Source organism: Gymnodraco acuticeps, unplaced genomic scaffold (genome assembly GCF_902827175.1).
Source record: "Gymnodraco acuticeps unplaced genomic scaffold, fGymAcu1.1, whole genome shotgun sequence".
In the NCBI taxonomy this organism is placed as follows: Eukaryota; Metazoa; Chordata; class Actinopteri; order Perciformes; family Bathydraconidae; genus Gymnodraco; species Gymnodraco acuticeps.
The window spans coordinates 84,942-107,241 of record NW_022991726.1 but is presented as its reverse complement, the minus strand read 5'-3'; the positions used below and the strand labels follow the sequence as shown (position 1 = coordinate 107,241).

General features: G+C 40.0%; 1 protein-coding gene across 1 annotated transcript; it reads right to left on the bottom strand.

The window, feature by feature from the left end:
• Positions 1 to 8,505: 8,505 nt before the first annotated feature.
• On the bottom strand, positions 8,506 to 19,124 carry loxl5a (lysyl oxidase-like 5a). Its single transcript, XM_034199048.1, has 7 exons — positions 18,199 to 19,124; positions 17,436 to 17,544; positions 15,489 to 15,626; positions 14,670 to 14,826; positions 14,493 to 14,588; positions 8,866 to 8,981; positions 8,506 to 8,747 (listed from the first exon to the last, which is right to left on the bottom strand). The coding sequence occupies exons 1-7, from the start codon at positions 19,118 to 19,120 to the stop codon at positions 8,741 to 8,743; spliced, it is 1,545 nt and encodes a 514-aa protein (XP_034054939.1). The 5' UTR covers positions 19,121 to 19,124; the 3' UTR covers positions 8,506 to 8,740.
• Between the last annotated feature and the right edge of the window lie 3,176 nt (positions 19,125 to 22,300).

Sequence of the window (22,300 nt, the reverse complement as noted above, 5' to 3'; positions counted from 1 at the left end):
TTTTAGAGGTAGAATAGAAAATGTCGCCCCCTGCTGCTCCGGAGCCAGGTGGTCATTTACTGTAATGCAGCAACAATTCCTGAAAAACAGGAAACACTTCCTCATAGTTTCTGTGAAATATGTGAAATATTTAAAAGAAATAGGTTAGATTATAAACAATAGAAGTATGCTTTTTGAACTAGATTTTAAAAAATCCCCTGAAGATACATTGAAATATACTTTCAAGCTGTTTTTATTTACACTTTACACAGTATGGGTTTACTTCCTAAAGACCAGAGGTGGGAGAAGTACTCAGATCTTGTACTTGAGTAAAAGTAGAAGTACTCAGATCTTGTACTTGAGTAAAAGTAGAAGTAAGCAGATCTTGTACTTGAGTAATAGTAGAAGTACTCAGATCTTGTACTTGAGTAAAAGTAGAAGTACTCAGATCTTGTACTTGAGTAAAAGTAGAAGTACTCAGATCTTGTACTTGAGTAATAGTAGAAGTACTCAGATCTTGTACTTGAGTAAAAGTAGAAGTACTCAGATCTTGTACTTGAGTAAAAGTAGAAGTACTCAGTCAGATCTTGTACTTAAGTAAAAGTAGAAGTACCAGAGTGTAGGAATACTCTGTTAGAAGTATTGAAAATGTTACTCAAGTAAAAGTACAAAAGTATTAGCACCAACATATACTTAAAGTACCAAAAGTAAAAGTAGTCATTGTGCAGATTGGTCCATTTCAGAATAATATATATGATATGTTTTCTTGATTATAATTATTGATGCATTAAACTAAAACTTAAAGGTCTCCTATCATGCAAAATGCACTTTTTGATGTCTTGTATACATCAATATGTGTCCCCGGTGTGTCTGGGAACTCACGTAGCATCAGGAAATAAAACCCTCTCTCTTTTCCTCCGTACCCAAATCTCTAAAAACGGGGAACAACGGAGCTGATCCAGATTTGCGTCCGATATGACGTAATATCTGAAATGTGGACCCACGGCCCAATCAGAAACGTTGCTATCAGAAACAATGCCCGACTGTTTTGGACGTAATATGGTCTGTGTTTACATTAGCATCGCTAACACTCAGAGCTAACCTGTACTGGAGAGCATGTGTGTGAAGAAGCTTTCTACCCAAATCAGCACTTTGAAACAGGAAGTGAAACAGAGGGATATGAGGCATGGCTAGAATGGGTGATCTGTTTGGTATTTTGAGCAAAACACTTATAGACATTTATATATTATATCTGAGACCATGATAGGTGACCTTTAAGATAAAAGACAAACGCTGCATGCTTTGTTTCCTCTGATCTAAGTAGTTGCTCTGAAATAAGTCTGAAACAATGAGTTATTCTGAATACGGGTGCTTTGTGAATACTCTGCTGCACAAAACACAGTCAATTGTTTATCGACATCCTGTGACAAAATGTCCACAAAACTCCCCCAGGAACAAATGCTGTTCATGTACATTCCTCTCTTTTTCACAGCTTGTCTTACAGGAGACAAAAACAGGCTCATGTCTACTGCTACATGTTTGCGTACGTGTGTGTGTTTCAGTGTGTGTGTGTGTGTGTGTGTGTGTGTGTGTGTGTGTGTGTCTCCTCCTGACAGATGAACAGATGTTTTGTTACGACAGGAGACACCTAAGCGTTGGCTGACACTCATGTGCAAAACTCACAGAACAATACGAGCATTTTCTGGAAAACACAGACCCAGAAATAACTGAACGACCTGTCAGCTCCTCCTCCTCCTCCTCCTCCTCCTCCTCCTCCTCCTCCTCCTCCTCCTCCTCCTCCTCCTCCTCCTCCTCCTCCTCCTCCTCGACGTCTCGGCACACTTTAATGCTTCCTGTCAGAGTCGAGATTAAAGCTTCTCGCCTTCTGTCAGCTTCTCCTCCTCCTCCTCCTCCTCCTCCTCCTCCTCCTCCTCCTCCTCCTCCTCCTCCTCCTCCTCCTCCTCCTCCTCCTCCTCCTCCTCCTCCTCCTCCTCCTCCTCCTCCTCCTCCTCCCAGACCAAAAGCAACACAATACCAGGATTAATAGCTGTGTGCATTCAGTGTGTTTTGATATTTACACATCATCTCCGGGAGGAAAAGTAAAATAAGTCAGATGTCTCCGTTGAATGTGTGATGGAGAGACGGTTTGTGCTGCCCAGGTAAACATCCCTTCCTTTTTTCAGGATGTTCAGACACTGTGAACACAAACAGCTTCCACTCTGTGCTGTAAACAAATACATCTCCACAAAGGTCAATATAGCGACCGTGTATTCGGACGGAGAAACACAACATTTGTGCGGAGATGACGTCTGGTTATTTGACCAATGAGGCACGATGACACACTGTAGGGACACGAGTGGACTATGAGAGAAATAAGACATAGTTATTTAACCTGTTAAACGAAACTGTGTCTCAGGGCTTCTTAATATTTAAAAACCTATTAATGTGTCATACCAGATTAACGGGAAGAAACTCAGCTAACTGACAGTACGAAGTCTCATTCTTTTAATCCTTTTTCACTTGTTTTGTGTCTTGTGGTCATTGTATGTCTTTTTGTAGTCAATTTAAGTCTCTTTTTTATTAATTTGGGGTCTTTTTGTCCTCACATTGTCTCTTTCTGATTGATTTTTCATCTCATTAAAGTCTGGTTGTAGTAAATGTTAGTCTCATTGTAATAATTGTGTGTCTTTTGGTATTCCTTCTGCGTGTCTTAATAGGTGATTTGTCACTTTTTCATAATTTTAAGTCACTTTTAAGCCATATTTTACCAAATTGTACGTCTTTCCGTAGTCATTTTGAGTCTCTTCCTTGTTGGTACGTGTCCTCTTTGTAGTCATTTTGTAGTTAACAGCCAAGGGTTCCTGATACTTTGGGCCCCTGTGCTTTTGACTGCTAGGTTCATTCAGTTATTAATCCATGTAGAGAGCATGAACAACTTAAATCCAACATTGTCCACCCTGCTCATCAGAACCATGGAGGTCTCTGGGGTCAGGCTTGTATTGTCAGTTTCTGCAGAGTGTGTCGCTGTGGTCTCGCCTCTTGGCTCTGACTCGTGTTGACCGGAGTCTCAGACAGTCAGACAGCCTCACACACACCTCCCTCACACACACACACCTCCCTCACACACACCTCCCTCACACACATCTCCCTCACACACACACCTGTCCCTCATACACACACCTGTCCCTCACACACACCTCCCTCACACACACCTCCCTCACACACATCTCCCTCACACACACACCTGTCCCTCATACACACACCTGTCCCTCACACACCCCTCCCTCACACACACCTCCCCCACACACAACCAGAGATGGCAAAAGTACACACATCCTTTACTCAAGTAGAAGTACAGATACTCGTGTTTAAAAATACTCTGGTAAAAGTAGAAGTACTGACTAAACTTCTTCACTCGAGTAAAAGTAAAGAAGTATGGACTTCGAAATGCACTTAAGTAAAAAGTACCCATAACTTTGTGTCCTTGGGCAAGACACTTCACCCTAGTACATGTCTGATATGTGTAATATGTAATGTAAAACGCTTTGATCATTTGGAAAAGTGCTCTAATAGATGTAATGAAACGCAGATTAAAACTAAAGTAACAAACCTGTTTTGAAAATGTAAGAGGTAGAAAGTTCAGGTATTTGTGTTAAAAATATAAGAAGTAAAAGTAAAAAGTTGCCAGAAAAAAAGTAGTGGAGTAAAGTACGGATACCAGAACAATATACTGAAGTACAGTAACAAAGTATTTGTACTGCTTCCCACCTCTGCACACACCTCCCTCACACACACATGCCCCTCACACACACATGCCCCTCACACACACCTCGGGCGTGAGGAAGAGGTTGCTGAGGTCGGCAGTTTGCAGTCAGTCTGCAGATCTGTGGAATTTCTCTCCTCCTCGAGATCTCCAGCTTCACGCCCCGCAGACTCACTGTCCGTCAGCCTGCCCTGAGCACACACACACACACACACACACACACACACACACACACACACACACACACACACACACACACACACACACACACACACACACACACACACACACACACACACACACACACAGCTCTGCCGCTCTCTGTCCAAAGATGGAGAGGCGGCACAGAGGGGCCACGTTTGGGGAGATCTGAGGGTATTAAACAGGTTTTAAGCTCAGGGTGATGAGGAAATCTGCAGCCTGTACATGCACTGAGATTTTGTTCTTGTTGATACTTTGTCATGTTTTGCAACCACGCACATCGCAGAAGATCACCAAGTACAGTGACTCAATCCTGTACTTTTGACATGTAAAAAGTGGAGATGATTTTAGATGTCAACACTCGATTTTATCACTTAGTATATTCATTTTGGAGAGGAAGAGACCTCTGCAGATAAATTGGCTTCTGGTAAACACAATGAATAATTCAGGAATCCTAAAAGTGAGACACAGACTGCAAAAAGACACACAAAACGATGTAGTTTGAATTCAGAGAAAGGTGTGCCTTTACGTAGTGTGATTACTTATTTTTCATTACAGAGGGAGCAGAGGAGTTGGGTGGCCCTGATGTTAAGACAGACTGTGGAAGTGGTTCAGAAACAGATGCTGCAGAAAACACTCTGAATGACCTCAGCCCACACCTGCCCACATAATTATTTTATAAACATCCAGAAAATATCAACTTCCATCGAGACTTTGCACGAAAGTTTCTGAGATTTGTCGCCTTCAGCCGGAAAAAGGCTTCTATTGATGCCCACATTGTTGTTAGTCTAAAGCAAACAAATAGAATATATACAGTTTATTATGTCTAGATATATCATTAAAAGATTACAGATAAAAAACATGTGGTTCTTTGTCGCAGTCTAAAGATATTTGCACATTGTTTGCAAGTTTTTGTAAGAAAGGAAAAGCTCAAAATGGGTTTGTTTGCAAGACCAAGAGGAAGTGGGATGACGAGACGTCTGGAGCAGACCCGGCACCGTGGGAGGGCCAGAGAGGGCCAGGCCTGCCCATTTCACATTCCTGCCATCCCCCCAATAAACTGTTTGTTTGTATTTATAAAAATAACAAATAATAAATAATTGTATTATAAATAAACTGTGAACTTTAATGCTACGATGTATGTGATGTCAGATAGTAATACAAAAAAAATCGTCGGCTACGTCAAATAAATTCATGTGTCTTTTGTGATTTATGATTCGTCCACATTTAGACCAATCACAGCGTCACTGGCGAAGTCCCTCCCCTTCCGGGGGAGCTCCACGGGACCTTAATGATGTATTGAAGTCAATGGAGAGAGAAAGATTATCTTTCGATCCTGTTTGAATTGTGCCACGAGTAGGTCTAAGGATTTATTACAAATAAATCGCGATGAAAGAACTGCAGCCGATGGCGCTGCTGGCGACCCTGCACCTGCCGTTGCAGCAGCACGCCTTAATGTTTTAGCTTGACCTGAGTTACGCTAGTACGCACTGCATAATGTGGTGTCGCTCTGTATTATGTTTGCTGCTCCGGTCAACGGTTGCCCAAGTTTAAGGCCCAAGCTAAGCTGCTGCTGTTATGTTTTTATATACAAATGTGTGCCTTGCTCATGAGTTACCAGTGTGTGTGCCGCCACGCCCACAATGTTTCAAACGTGGTTTCTATGTTGCCCTTTATTTGTGTATTTGTGTATTTATTTGCGATAGGTTTGCGTCTTTACGCAATGCTGTTGGCCATGCTGTTTGATACGATCTATATTGTGCCACGGCTATGGTTCTGTGTGCCCTCCCATGAAAATCATATGCCCTCTCTGTAGATTTGTTCTGGCGCCAGGTCTGGTCAGGAAACCAAAACTGCATCTTTTTTAAATGAATAAAGCTTAATATGGCACGGAGAATCATTAGCGTTGTTGAATACAGTGTGTGTGTGTGTGTGTGTGTGTGTGTGTGTGTGTGTGTGTGTGTGTGTGTGTGTGTGTGTGTGTGTGTGTGTGTGTGTGTGTGTGTGTGTGTGTGTGTGTGTGTGTGTGTGTGGCCTAGCATTACTATACTTTTGGGGACCTAAATCTGTTTACACAGTCACATGTGGGGACTCGCCTCCCTTATGGGGACACAATGGAGGTCCCCATGAGGGGAATCAATTTTAGGGTGAAGACTTGGTTAGGTTAAGGGTTAGGTTAAGGGTAAGGGTTAGGTTAAGGGTAAGGGTTAGGGTTAGGGTAAGGTTAAGGGTAAGGGTTAGGTTAGGGTTAGGGTAAGGTTAAGGGTAAGGGTAAGGTTAAGGGTAAGGGTTAGGGTTAGGCATGTGTTGGTTATGGTTAAGGTTAGGATAAGTCTCCAGGAAATGCATGTAAGTCAATATAATGTCCCCTGAAGTGATGTATACATGGTATGTGTGTGTGTGTGTGTGTGTGTGTGTGTGTGTGTGTGTGTGTGTGTGTGTGTGTGTGTGTGTGTGTGTGTGTGTGTGTGTGTGTGCGCTGGATTGCAAATAGCACTGCTGACAAACAACGATCCAAAGACATGATTTACGTGAGTCTTTAATAATTTCCACATCTCCTTCAGACAGAGTATAATAATACATTTGGTGACAACGTGCAAACAGAGCTCTGGAACAAGGAGTTAATAAATGTTTCCTCAATCCCTCATCGGTAACACGACATGACAAACACTCAACAACACAACTGAGGTGAGAAGCCGCGTGTTCTCCTGTTTTAAAAGTGGACTCATGTCAGGTATTTCTCTGAGGTGTGTTATTCCTAAAGCATGTCAGAAATCCAACACCAATGGTCCTCAGCTCGTGTTAATGATAAACGGTCGGAGGAATGACTTCATGTTGTTAAATATTTGTTTAAATTATCCCATCAGCACTGACTATTTATATTCTTCTATGAATAAGGGTTCAGTCTTCAATGGTACCTCCGTTTAACCCTAAATACACTTCATTATCAAATAGAATTGAAATTCAGAGCACCTTTTAAACAACCAAGTATCCTTTCACTAAAGAATAAAATAACAAATTATACATCTGTGTGTGAGTTAAACCGCTAAATAAAGCATGCTTCAAAGTGCATGCTTCTTGGTTTAATAAGGCAAATTTTTATCAGGGTTTAACAAACTATTGCTTCTAGCTTCAAATGTATTTGCAACCTGTGGTTTAGTGAGATATTATTGTCTTTTAAATAACTAAAAAGCACATTATGGGTATTTGTTGGATAACTATATGGGAGAGTCAAACCAATCAGAGATCATCTACAAATTCAATTGTTTCTTTTACGTGAAAAGATTATTTGAGTCCCTTTTTAACATGCTTTAGATATGCAAGATTTAAAAGAAGTTTGTAAATAGGTTGTGTCTTTTAATCCCTGATGGCTTCCACAGGATTGCTGACATCCTCGTGGATTCATCTTCTTATTACAGACACATGCATTTCCAAACATTCGGTCTATATGCTGTAAAATGTATTATCTCTTCAATTTACACACGGCATCTATTGCACGTCTGTCCGTCCTGGGAGAGGGATCCCTCCTCTGTTGCTCTCCCTGAGGTTTCTCCCATGTTCCCTTTAAACTGTGGGGTTTTCTCTGGAAGTGTTTCCTTGTACGATGTGAGGGTCTAAGGACAGAGGGTCTAAGGACAGAGGGACTAAGGACAGAGGGTGTCGTATTGTCAAACTGATATTCTGTACAATCTGTGAAGTCCACTGAGACAAACATTTGTGATATTGGGCTATAGAGAGGCGAAGTCCCGCCCATCTACTTCCGACCCATCGGACCTTATTTCTGAAAAAGTATGTATTGAAGTCAATGGAGAGAGAAAGACTATATTTCGATCCCGTTTGAATTGTGCCACGAATTACACATATGATGTTTGTCCATTTAAAAAATAATTTCCATGTCAAAAAAGTCAGTTTGTCGTAAAACTGTTGAAATATAAGACTATGAAAAATACGCAACTAGAAAGACTACAAATCCCAGAGTCCCGGTCCCGCATGCTGGCTCTTAGGAACCGACTAACTCCCCTTGTGTGTATGCACAGCTCTCAACGTGCCCAGACTTGGAGTGATTTTCACCTCTTTTAATACTTTCCGCCTCATTCTGAAAGAAAGAAGTGAAATGTTTCAAAGTGACGGCCGTCTGGGTGCGAGGCGGGAGATGTAGTTCATCGAGCGGTTTCACACCAACAAAGTGTTACTTCACAGTTTTACGACACTTTTTAATTTTTTTGACTTGCAAAATTATCTTTTAAATTGACAAACATCATATGTGTAATTCGTGGCACAATTCAAACGGGATCGAAAGATAATCTTTCTCTCCCCATTGACTTCAATACATACTTGTTCTGAAATAAGGTCCCATGGAGCTCCCCGGAAAGGGAGGGACTTCGCCTCTCTATATAAATAAACATTGAACAGTGTTTGGTCTAACACAAATACAAAATAAAGTAATGAAAGATTATTCCTACACTCCATTACAGAGAAGATCTTTCTTGTCCAAAATACAAAATGCTCGTTAATGTCAGGGTAGAAAAGTTTATTTTAAAACAACCGATCCAGTCGCACATTGCGGCTGAGAGTATTCACTCAGCTTTCCTCAAGTTGTCTGCACACAAACAACAGTCTTTCATTGCTATAAAAAACACACATTTCTTACAAATAACATAAGTTAAAATCTAGCCGACTCTACAATATAAGATAAAGACATAAATACAAAAAACGTTTTGAAGGTAAACAACAAATAACTGCACATTAAAAGCAACAATAACGGTATTAATTATTCAGTTGTAGTCTTCAGTCAGGTCAGCTTCTGTGGGACAGAGAATATGAATCAGGGATAAGCTCTTCCTATTAATCTCTTCCTATTTAATCGATTGATTGATTGATTGATTGAGTGATTGATTGATTGATTGGAATCCGAGACTCACACGGTGATCCTGCAGTTCCTGGCCTGAACGTAGCCTCCTGTGTATCGGATGTCACAGAGGACCTCGTTGTTGGAGAAGTCAGATTCCTGCACCGCCTGAGAGGGGTTCACCGTCACCTGAGAGAGAGAGGGGGGAGAGAGAGAGAGAGGGGGGAGTCTGATCACTGAGGAACAAGTCGACTCGAGTCACTGTTTAACGACTCGGAAAATGTACTTGACAAAAGAGAAATGACTCAAAACACGACTTTGACTTTGAAGTTAAAGACTTTTGAGTTGCCTTGAATTGAGAAATGGCTGAAATGACTTAGGAATCCTCTGCCGCTCACTTCACAGATGTTTTTTACATCGGCATAAAAATAAATCAGTAAAAAAATCACAAAAAGTGAATTAAGACTTAATTGACCCTTTTCTTCACTAATTGATTGATGAAGACTTTTGAGTTGCCTTGAATTGAGAAATGGCTGAAATGACTTTGCAGAGATGAAAGATTTAAATACATCCACCTCCTATCGAATGCTTAATTAAACATGGGGATAACTACGGTGGCCGACAGGTGCAAACGGTCCAAAACATTTCAATCTGGAGAAATGTGCTGCAATTTCGGAAACTGCGTTATTATATAAGCAGAATTGTGCCAAGAAACATGAAGGAACATCTTCACCAACTTGAGGAATAGGGGGACACTAAAAAGTGACGCACACACGTAATGTTAGCGAAGACATGTTTGCTCCAGTTTGGTGGAGATGTCTGCAAATGTTTTGGTACATTTGTGCACTAGTTTTTTTAAACTGCAGCGAGTTTCTCCTACTGGAAGTGTTTTTTAACACGTTTGCAACTCTCTCTGCCGCCTTAGGAAAACATACGACAAGAGCTTTGACTTTTTGAGGCAACAACGTTTTCCCAGGAGCTCTTCAGAGCTGAGAAAGGTGACCTGATTTGGGGTTTGACTTCCCTTGAGGGCACAGCCAAACATGCGCAACATTAACATTTACCTCCCACGCACTTCCCTTATATGGCAGCGACAGTGGGAACAAACATTTACTTCCAGTGGAAAATATATTCCTTATTTTCTCATCAAGTCAAATTAAATTTTTGTGAAATGTCACACATTTTAAAATCCAGGAAAGTGACCGTCTTTCTTTCAACTAAAGATTCACTAAGGTGACACTTGATGTGTGTCACGATTCTCATGTCATGTCACATTTCTATGTCTAGGTTTGGGTGTTTTTGCTGTTCTCTCTGTCATGTTTTCCTCCGTGTATATTGTCTGGTCCCTCTCTCTGTGTTTTTCCGCCCGTCGTTAGTTTCCCTGGTGTGTCTAATTGTCTGATTGTGTTCACCTGTGGCCCTTGTGGTTCTCCTCCCCTGCCCGGCTGTTTCTCGTCTTGTGATTACCCCTCCCTGTATTTAGTCTTGTCTCTTCCTGTGTTCAGTGTTGGTGCTTCTTTTGTTTGTGACTGAGTTCACCGTGGAGTGTTTTGTTTTGTCTTTGTTTAGCACCTAGCCTTGAAATAAAGGAATTCTCACTTTAATCTGCATTTGGGTCCTACCTGCTTCACACACCGTGACAATGTGATGCAAAGATGTTTCCCGACATGAAGCAAATATTATCCAGCACTTCTGCATGCACACAAAGGACTTGAACAACATGTTTGCGTGTGTGAAAGAACTCAATTTGACTTTTTACCAGACTTGATAAGGAAGAATTACTTGAGACGAAATGACTTCACATGTCTGCCTGAGAGGCAGCTAAATATTTCCTTTGATTGCAGTGATATGAAAACATGCTGTGAAGTTAATAATTCATGATGATTGTAATGATATATATATATATATATATATATATATTATCAGAGACGGCAAAAGTAAACACATCCTTTACTCAAGTAGAAGTACAGATACTCGTGTTTAAAAATACTCTGGTAAAAGTAGAAGTACTGACTAAACTTCTTTACTCAAGTCAAAGTAAAGAGGCTTTGAAATGTACTTCAGTAAAAAGTACCCATAACTAGCAGCTGCTTTAAAGAGTACCTGACCTCCCTTTATATTAATAGAACAATAATGTCATTGTTAGCTAATGAATGTTTCCATGCTGAACAACGGCAACATGACAACGTTTCCATTGGTCCCTCTTCTTTAGAGAAGACCAGGAAATGATGGATACACGGATCGTGTTCAAATCAATAGGCACGCAATGACTCTAAAGAATAATGATCACGCACCAAACACACATTCAGACTAAAGGAACCAGCTGTTTGGAAAATGAGAGAAGTAGAAAGTACAGGTATTTGAGTTCAACATGTAAGAAGTAGAAAGTACAGGTATTTGAGTTCAACATGTAAGAAGTAGAAAGTACAGGTATTTGTGTTTAACATGTAAGAAGTAGAAAGTACAGGTATTTGAGTTCAACATGTAAGAAGTAGAAAGTACAGGTATTTGTGTTCAACATGTAAGAAGTAGAAAGTACAGGTATTTGAGTTCAACATGTAAGAAGTAGAAAGTACAGGTATTTGTGTTCAACATGTAAGAAGTAGAAAGTACAGGTATTTGAGTTCAACATGTAAGAAGTAGAAAGTACAGGTATTTGTGTTCAACATGTAAGAAGTAGAAAGTACAGGTATTTGGGTTCAACATGTAAGAAGTAGAAAGTACAGGTATTTGTGTTCAACATGTGAAAAGTAGAAAGTACAGGTATTTGTGTTCAACATGTAAGAAGTAGAAAGTACAGGTATTTGTGTTCAACATGTAAGAAGTAGAAAGTACAGGTATTTGTGTTCAACATGTGAGAAGTAGAAAGTACAGGTATTTGAGTTCAACATGTAAGAAGTAGAAAGTACAGGTATTTGGGTTCAACATGTAAGAAGTAGAAAGTACAGGTATTTGTGTTCAACATGTGAAAAGTAGAAAGTACAGGTATTTGTGTTCAACATGTGAGAAGTAGAAAGTACAGGTATTTGTGTTCAACATGTGAGAAGTAGAAAGTACAGGTATTTGTGTTCAACATGTAAGAAGTAGAAAGTACAGGTATTTGTGTTCAACATGTAAGAAGTAGAAAGTACAGGTATTTGTGTTCAACATGTAAGAAGTAGAAAGTACAGGTATTTGAGTTCAACATGTAAGAAGTAGAAAGTACAGGTATTTGTGTTCAACATGTAAGAAGTAGAAAGTACAGGTATTTGTGCTCAACATGTAAGAAGTAAAAAGTACAGGTATTTGTGTTCAACATGTAAGAAGTAGAAAGTACAGGTATTTGAGTTCAACATGTAAGAAGTAGAAAGTACAGGTATTTGTGTTCAACATGTAAGAAGTAGAAAGTACAGGTATTTGTGTTCAACATGTAAGAAGTAGAAAGTACAGGTATTTGGGTTCAACATGTAAGAAGTAAAAAGTACAGGTATTTGTGTTCAACATGTAAGAAGTAGAAAGTACAGGTATTTGGGTTCAACATGTAAGAAGTAGAAAGTACAGGTATTTGGGTTCAACATGTAAGAAGTAAAAAGTACAGGTATTTGTGTTCAACATGTAAGAAGTAGAAAGTACAGGTATTTGGGTTCAACATGTAAGAAGTAGAAAGTACAGGTATTTGAGTTCAACATGTAAGAAGTAGAAAGTACAGGTATTTGAGTTCAACATGTAAGAAGTAGAAAGTACAGGTATTTGAGTTCAACATGTAAGAAGTAGAAAGTACAGGTATTTGAGTTCAACATGTAAGAAGTAGAAAGTACAGGTATTTGAGTTCAACATGTAAGAAGTAGAAAGTACAGGTATTTGTGTTCAAAATGTAAGAAGTAGAAAGTACAGGTATTTGAGTTCAACATGTAAGAAGTAGAAAGTACAGGTATTTGAGTTCAACATGTAAGAAGTAGAAAGTACAGGTATTTGTGTTCAACATGTAAGAAGTAGAAAGTACAGGTATTTGGGTTCAACATGTAAGAAGTAAAAAGTACAGGTATTTGTGTTCAACATGTAAGAAGTAGAAAGTACAGGTATTTGGGTTCAACATGTAAGAAGTAAAAAGTACAGGTATTTGTGTTCAACATGTAAGAAGTAGAAAGTACAGGTATTTGGGTTCAACATGTAAGAAGTAGAAAGTACAGGTATTTGAGTTCAACATGTAAGAAGTAGAAAGTACAGGTATTTGAGTTCAACATGTAAGAAGTAGAAAGTACAGGTATTTGAGTTCAACATGTAAGAAGTAGAAAGTACAGGTATTTGAGTTCAACATGTAAGAAGTAGAAAGTACAGGTATTTGAGTTCAACATGTAAGAAGTAAAAAGTACAGGTATTTGAGTTCAACATGTAAGAAGTAGAAAGTACAGGTATTTGTGTTCAAAATGTAAGAAGTAGAAAGTACAGGTATTTGAGTTCAACATGTAAGAAGTAGAAAGTACAGGTATTTGTGTTCAAAATGTAAGAAGTAAAAAGTACAGGTATTTGTGTTCAACATGTAAGAAGTAGAAAGTACAGGTATTTGTGTTCAACATGTAAGAAGTAGAAAGTACAGGTATTTGAGTTCAACATGTAAGAAGTAGAAAGTACAGGTATTTGTGTTCAAAATGTAAGAAGTAGAAAGTACAGGTATTTGAGTTCAACATGTAAGAAGTAGAAAGTACAGGTATTTGAGTTCAACATGTAAGAAGTAAAAAGTACAGGTATTTGAGTTCAACATGTAAGAAGTAGAAAGTACAGGTATTTGTGTTCAAAATGTAAGAAGTAGAAAGTACAGGTATTTGAGTTCAACATCTAAGAAGTAGAAAGTACAGGTATTTGTGTTCAAAATGTAAGAAGTAGAAAGTACAGGTATTTGTGTTCAACATGTAAGAAGTAGAAAGTACAGGTATTTGAGTTCAACATGTAAGAAGTAGAAAGTACAGGTATTTGGGTTCAACATGTGAGAAGTAGAAAGTACAGGTATTTGTGTTCAACATGTAAGAAGTAGAAAGTACAGGTATTTGAGTTCAACATGTAAGAAGTAGAAAGTACAGGTATTTGTGTTCAATATGTAAGAAGTAGAAAGTACAGGTATTTGAGTTCAACATGTAAGAAGTAGAAAGTACAGGTATTTGTGTTCAACATGTAAGAAGTAGAAAGTACAGGTATTTGAGTTCAACATGTAAGAAGTAGAAAGTACAGGTATTTGTGTTCAAAATGTAAGAAGTAGAAAGTACAGGTATTTGAGTTCAACATGTAAGAAGTAGAAAGTACAGGTATTTGAGTTCAACATGTAGGAAGTAGAAAGTACAAGTATTTGTGTTCAACATGTAAGAAGTAGAAAGTACAGGTATTTGAGTTCAACATGTAAGAAGTAGAAAGTACAGGTATTTGTGTTCAACATGTAAGAAGTAGAAAGTACAGGTATTTGTGTTCAACATGAGAGAAGTAGAAAGTACAGGTATTTGAGTTCAACATGTAAGAAGTAGAAAGTACAGGTATTTGTGTTCAACATGTAAGAAGTAGAAAGTACAGGTATTTGGGTTCAAAATGTAAGAAGTAGAAAGTTTTCAGAAAAATAAGTAGTGGAGTAAAGTACTGGTACCAGAAACATGTACTTAAGTACACTAACCTAGTATTTGTACTCCACTACTTCCCACCTCTGTATATTATAATAAATGGTTGATGTTCTCCCACCCTCAGGATGTAGTTTCCCGGTGGAACGTCGGTGATGTCGATCCACTGGCAGTCGATGTTGGCGTGATATGTGTCGTAGCAGCCTGGACTGAGACCCTGAGGAGAACCAGATTTAGCTGATGAATAAATAAAAATAATGTCTAGATGTTAAGAAGAATAAATAAATGATGGACTGACCTGAGTGTGAGCCGTGCAGGCGAAGCGCCGCCTCACCCCTGGGTCACAGGAAGTATCCTCCAGACAGAAACTTGCCTTATGTCCCTCAGCCACCTTCTGACCCGAGGAGACGTCCAGCAGGTCGTAGTTACTGAATGCCTCCATGCTGTGGTAATGTCTGCACACAGGGGGGATATCATTAACTGTAAGTGTTAAAATATCACTCGTCACCGGCTTGAGCTTCAATATCTGGATCCATGTATTTGTGATCCTCTCCAGAATGGAAGTAGTCATCACATACAGAGCATCAGTTCCTGAACAGTGTCCTTCACATGCTGATATCCAAGAGAGGGAGTTACCCAGTCACAAGGTGGAGGAATACCGGTTCTTCTAAGTAATCATACATCCTGTCATGTACAAAATACTCTCTTGAGTTTTTTCTCAAAATGTTGTTTTTTTCTCTGAAAATCTCAAAATTCTGACTTTTTTCCGCAAAATCTCAAAATTCTGACTTTTTAACCAAAAAAATCTGACTTTTTCTCAAAATTCTGACTTTTTCTCAAAATCTCTAAATTCTCACAGTCACAAGCTGGAGGAAGAGAAAGCAGTATTCAATGTTTAGTTCAGATTTGCTCCACGTCAGAAATGAGCATGCTTGTCATATGTCTATCTCCATAGAGGCTGAATCATGTTCACAGCTACAGTTGGGATACCTTTGTCATCATGTTACTCTCAGATTGGAAGAGGACATTCAGTATTTTCCCAACAATAAGTCAAAGTAATACGTAGAATGTGTTTCAAGGAAGAGTCCAGGCACAGACTGGTTTGGTGTGAACTCACTGGTGGCAGCTGTGCCACTCCCACTCGTGCTGAGGCTTCACAGGGAGGAAGTCTGCGGTTCCCTGGTTCTTCACTCGCTGAGGGAACCGCAGCAGAACCCTGTAGTCCAGGTCTCTGACGCTGGGCTGAGACGCAGACCTGAGGAGAGGAGAGGAGGAACCAAGATTACAAAGAGGTTTGTGAGATCTTCAGGGTTTGGGAAGCTCATTTAAAAGCTTTGTTTCAAGGACTGTAGCTACAGTAGGTACCAATGACAATAACAGCCTTGAATCTTGAATTAGAAACAATGGTTACATTTTCTTAAATTAATTTCATTTTACAAATTCATTTGTAGTTTCAGTTTTCTTACTACAGAAATAAAGGCGGAAAAGGAATTGAACAACTTGAATCGCTCTGCAAATATGAATGTTTTTGGACCCCCCTCAAGCGTCTGCAAAATGTAAATTAAGTACATGTTCAACTCTGCAACACTGGATATCTTTAAGGTAGGATTAGCAGCGGTGCAACAACAATTAAGGAAGTAGTTTAAAAAAACATCCTGAGATCTAATACAATTGTTGCACATATAGATATAAATATATTGCGCAGGATATGATATTGGGCATGAAAACATGAATGGATTTGAATGTATGTGTGTCCACTGGCATCTGCACATCGCCCTCACACTGCACATCACCCTCACACTGCACATCACCCTCACACTGCACATCACCCTCACACTGCACATCACCCTCACACTGCACATTAACCTCCGTCTCCTGAGTTTACATAACGCTGCATCACTCTGAGGTTTTGAGTCACCTCAGGAATCCTCTGCCGTTCACTTCACAGATTCTTTTTATTTGGAAAGAGCCGCTCAGATCAGAGGATCTCAGACGCTCTGCTAAAGAGTCCAGATGGGAGCGAGGCCAAAGTACATCCCAATGTGGCAACCTCACAGGAACTAAAAGATCATATTTCTTTATTTAAAAGTATTGATGCTTGTGTTTAAAACCTTTCATTACACAGTAGAGAGCTTGTGCATAACAATTGTCAGTCAAAAATCATTAAAAAAGTGAATTAAGAATGACTTAATGTACCCTTTTCTTCACTAGTTCACTCATTCAATTGATCTTGACTTGACTGACACTTCAAAGGGATGTTCAGGTTCATATGTAGTGTCTCTACTGGGACATGTCTCCGTGCTTTAATGTTAAAAAAGCTCTTTATTGTTCTCACACTGCCTGTGCTGCGGCACCTCTTTCAGACCATTTACATGCACACAAACCTCGAGAACACACTACAGCACATGTGTCAAACTCAAGACCCGGGGGCCAAATCCGGCCCTTGGTGGATTTAATTTCGGCCCGCAGGATCATTTCTAATTCCTCTTAGATCTGGCGCTCCGGTATATTGCACGCACACCTTCACTCCATCCTGAGGGTCTCCTCCGCTCAGAGCCTGAGCCCAAACATTGATGACCTTGCACCCAAGATGAGATGCCAAGTATCTGAGCTAGCATCACAGAGCAGCAACCTGAGTTCAATGGATGTTTCCTTCTGCACTTTCTCTCACGACAACAGGGCATGTTTGGTTTTCTCTTTGAGGGGAATAGTTTTGTTGAAGCTGTTGTTGGCCTGTGGGAAAATGTACTCATAAGAAATGACTCTAAGCTGCAGATAGAGCCATAAGAAATGAATGCAACTGATTATTTAATGTTTAATGTTGTTTTTATAGGCAATCATTTAAGCTTTGTTAGTTCCAGGTTTAATATGTGCAATAAGTTTATTTCAATAAGTTCTGCAATAAACATTGAACCAGTCCGGCCCTCCACTAGTACCCATTTTTTTATTTTGGCCCACTGTGTATTTGAGTTTGACCCCCTGCACTACAGAAAAGAGGAAACCCCAACAAGCAGAATAGGGCCTCTTTAAGGTGGTGTGGTTTCTAACAAATAAATGAATGTACCTGGAGAGACAGTTTTCCTCAGCCGCACAGCGCAGTGCGTACATCTGAACCCTCTGGATGTAAGAGGCAGCCTGGATGTAGTACGGGTCAGGAACCAGGTCTGGGAGGCCTGCAGGGAAAACATTTTTAATTAATGTAAACTAACTCAACAAGAAATGCATTTACTTTCCATTAATACTTCCAAAAAGTAAGGTCTTCAAACTTATTCATTCTTCTGGAAAAGGGGAGGAAGCGTTACAATTCATAAACATTTTGAAGTTTAACTTCTTATTTACTTAACAAATATCAATGGAAAACAAGACATTTACCTTTGTACCTAATTTAATTTTAAATATTAACAGCAGAGTTTGACAGTTTATTAAATGGAGAACTTTGGGTACTTAATACTCTCATAACTTCATTATCTTCTGCACCACTGCTGGCCAAATCCTGCACTAATGGCTCACTTCTATTAAACAGCCATTAACTTCAATTTGGCTCCGAGGCTTTCATACTGCAGATAATAATGATGTCATTAGTAGAAAACCAACTCTCACTCTCATTAAAATGAATTAGAATTTTTTTTTTTTTTAAATGAGCCTGGGTCATCCTCGCTTGTTGGTTCTTTTTTTCAAAGTATGGGCTTCAAACTCTTCTAAACACGAGTAAGCGTTTAAATTCTTAACCCTAACCAGAACTTTTTTTTATTTCATATCTTATAAATCAAGAATGATGTTGTTCTAAAATGTGTTACTTTGGTTAAAGAGTCAACTGTTCGCCTCACCGTTGTGGAAGAACCTGGTGCCATACCCCGGTCCTGGTGGAGGGCGCGCAGTGATCCTGTTCCTGCGGTCCGCCGGGTAAACATTATAGAAAACGGAGTTCCTGTGATGGATACTGTGCGGATCTCGAGCGTCCCCAACACTCGGAGTCCTGGTTGTTTCCGGCCTCTGCCTCGGGAGGTGAATCTCCACTGCGTTACCGGGCAGAGCTGTGGGGGGGACACTGGACACAGTGTTTCTGGTCAGCGAGTGCGCTCTTTGGGCACTTTGAGCGTCTCCAACAGAGTTTTGCGATGCATCCTCTGGTGATTCTGAACGTGTCCTGTGCGTAATGTCCGGGGATCTCACCGGAGGAGTTGTGGTATGGTGTGGATCACTTCCAGGTGTGCTCCGGCCTCCTCTTGGGACTCCACTGCCGGAAAACTCCTGGATGGAGGTGAAAGCTGCGGCGCTGCTGTTGGACACCGCCTGTTGCGCACGATGTCCCGGAGCCTCTCTGGTGGACCCGAGGCGCGTTTGGGGCTGGTTGTGCGTCCCTGGTCTTCCCGAAGCGAGTAAATACTGACCTGCATCCACACCGAGCACCGACACATCCATCTGACTCACCTCGTTTTGGATAGAGGGACCTGCGGCTGCGTCCTGGAGCTCTCCATGTCTGGTTCTGGCGGGTCTTCTGAGCCCAACAGGAGGGTAAGGTCGGTTAAAACTGTGTCTGGTTGTCAAGAAAAGCTTCGTTCGTCCCCTGTTCTGCGCAGGTGCGTGATACTGAGTCCCCGTGCTCAGCAAACTGAACACCTGGCCGTTATTCTGCCACTGGAACCGGTGCTTCCACGGCCCTCCAGGTGTGCGTAAATGGTGCTGACCGGAACAAAAACACACCAAAACATCCAGCAGGAAGATTACAACCAGCACACACTTCTCCATGGCTGAACGTCTGCAACACTGAGACATTAACCACGAACATTTGGGTTTAACATCCTGATGGTGGGCGTTTTACAGACGAAACCGTCACGCATTTGCGCACAGCATCACAGAGAGAGAGGAAAGACGTCTCCAAATGTTTGTAAAGTGAGGTAATGTCAGAGGAAAAGGGCATTTATCCAGCCATGCACAGCGACGGAGCTGCACTCAGTAAACCGTTTCAGCACCAACGAAGAAGAAGAATTATACATTTTGTATTGTCTTTTATTTAAAAATGTTTTATTTTTTCATTGATCCAAGTTATTAAGCAAAAGCCAATCTAGAAGCTGACTGAACTTATTAAACAAGACATTTCCACTTCAACTGAAAGTACAAAGAAAAAAAAAATCTCAGATCATTTTCGTTTATTTTTTAAATGTCTAATCTATTTATTTTTCCTAATATATAAATATTACTTATATAACTTATATATTTCCCTTGTCGTGTTAATAATTTTAACATTAGATTTTGGGGACTGATTATTGTATATTTGTTGTTGTAAAGTTGTAAAGCACAACGTTTACACCTAAACATACACTCATACAATTATTGAGATTTCAATCAATCAATGTTTATTTATATAGCCCAATATCACAAATGTTACATTTGTCCCAGTGGACTTCACAGTTTGTACAAAATATCAGTATGACAATACGACACCCTCTGTCCTTTGACCCTCTGTCCTTAGACCCTCTGTCCTTAGACCCTCTGTCCTTAGACCCTCTGTCCTTAGACCCTCACATCGTACAAGGAAAAACTTCCAGAGAAAACCCACAGTGTAAAGGGAACATGGGAGAAACCTCAGGGAGAGCAACAGAGGAGGGATCCCTCTCCCAGGACGGACAGACGTGCAATAGATGCCGTGTGTAAATCGAAGAGATAATACATTTACAACATAGGTTGACCAAATGTTTGGAAATGCATGTGTCTGTAATAAGAAGATGAATCCACGAGGATGTCAACAATCCTGTGGGAGCCATCAGGGAAGCAGTATAGTGAGAGTCAGGCAGGACCGCAGAGACAGGTACAGCCACGACTCAGGATCCCGGCGTATAGACCACAGGCAACCATTTGTAAACACAATCCTCCCCCAACCCTAAAAAGTGATTCTAGGAAACTTAAAAATAATCTTTTAAAAAATGAAAATTAAATGAATCAAATAAAAGCAAATAATAATAATAAACATAAATAATAATAATCTGTTCAGAAATGAATTCCCCTGAGTGTTGCCTGCTGACTGAGGACAGGTGGAGCTCTCACCACAGGATGGCGTGAACCCTTTCTGAGAGACAGATCTACTTTCATCAAAGTCTCGTGACAAGTCTCTTCATCAGACGTCCTTTCTTTTTCCAGCTTTGAAACTGAATGCATTAAAGTCAAATATGAGCGTGAAAACAAACTATTGAAACTCATTAACCTCACTTAAGTAACATTCAAACATCCCTTAATGTGTTTAAGTGACAGACGTCTTATCTCCTGCTCTTCATTTCTTATCTTGTGATGTGTGACATAGCATTGCACGGTTGCACCACATAGCAAACCAAATTCTTCGTATGTGTAAACCTACTTGGTAATAAAACCGATTCTGTTTCTGATTCTAAAAGTTCAGAGTCAGGTTTATATATATTCTTTAATCACTGTAGAGTTTTAAATGGCTGTGGACCTATATATATATATATATATATACAGGGCCGCCCCTGGCCAACTTGGGGCCCCAAGCGACATTGTGAGATGAGGCCCCCCCCCCCCAACCGACAGTTGTTTTTGGAAACAAAGTAGGCTACTTTGCAAATATAATTCCTGTTTATTATTAGTATCAACACAGTTACTTTTTTATACAGTGAGGTAAATGGTAAATGTGCATGTCTGCATTTCCTGCCAAATACTAGCCTCAAAAAGATTAAAATATAATTAATGCAAATAAACTACTTCTACTAATAATAATAATAATCATAATCAATTCAATAATATAAATATATTATTTTATTATAATATAGTTGTATAGTCAAGACAAAACAAGCTTATGACATGCTCAAAAACTGATATTTCTTAAATCTGTATTCAACAACTACACACACATTTCTATCAGTGTTTCTCTGTGTTGTGGTTGACATGATGATGACTGTTGAGTAAAAGTTTACTTTTTATTCATGTACTTTTTATTCATGTATTTTTTCTTTTAACGTTTCTTTTATTATCTTTTACTGTTTTTAAATGCCTTTGTCTGAATGTCTTTCATTTTTGTAAAGCACCTTGAATTGCCTTGTGTTGAAAGGTGCTATATAAATAAACTTGCCTTGCCTTAAGGGGAGAGGCTGAGCGTCACCATGACGATGACTGTTAGGAGTTAAGGGGAGAGGCTGAGCGTCACCATGAAATGTGCAAATTGACATAAAAATGAATATAAGGGGGAAAAATGCTCCATGTTTTTTAGGCTGCAAACTTTAACTGTTATGTAAGCCAACTAGACAGACAGTGTATCACTCTTCCTCCTTTACATTAGCAGATAAAAGGCATCACATACTTGAATGAATGGTAAATAAAGAATGCTGGAAATAACTGCATCTCCATTAGCCTATATGCTCTGCAGAGACTGCCTTCTTCATGTCCTGAATTGCAGCTGATGTTTTAATATGGCAATTGGCAATTTGACTTATACAACATTCACAAGTTGTACATTTGACTCATACAATAACCCACCTTCGAGTGATGCTCTAGTTTCTTCAAGTTTTGTTTTTTTCCCCCTCTTGCTTGCCCCGGACTGAAACTGTCTTTTCACCGACATCTCTTCACCTGCACTAGTGGCCGTATCAAAGCCGTGATTGGTCAGATGTCGATTCATTGCAACGGTGTCGGGTTACACACGTGCTCCCCTTGTCACCTCTCACTCTCGCGGGGGGTGCGCGGAGAACTGAGCGGAGAACTGAGCACAGCAGCTGAGGCCCTCTGGGCGGGGCCCCCTGCGCAAGGCGGGGCCCCCTGCAGCCTGCGTGATTGGCCTGTAGGGAGGGGCGGCCCTATATATATATATATATATATATATATATATATATATAAGGGAGGTCTCTTCATTAGGTTTTCTATGTGCTCCACACATTTTATTCCTGGATTAGGAAAAAGTCTGGTGTCTGTTGTCTGTTTAAA

Bases quoted from the DNA above. Each gene is read 5' to 3' on its own strand.
- loxl5a (XM_034199048.1), bottom strand. From the start codon at position 19,120: ATGGAGAAGTGTGTGCTGGTTGTAATCTTCCTGCTGGATGTTTTGGTG. The intron at 17,545-18,198 runs GTGAGGCGAACA...TTTTCCCTGCAG, and splicing joins CACCAGGTTCTTCCACAACG to GCCTCCCAGACCTGGTTCCT. The intron at 14,589-14,669 runs GTCAGTCCATCA...GGTTCTCCTCAG, and splicing joins CCTGCACGGCTCACACTCAG to GGTCTCAGTCCAGGCTGCTA.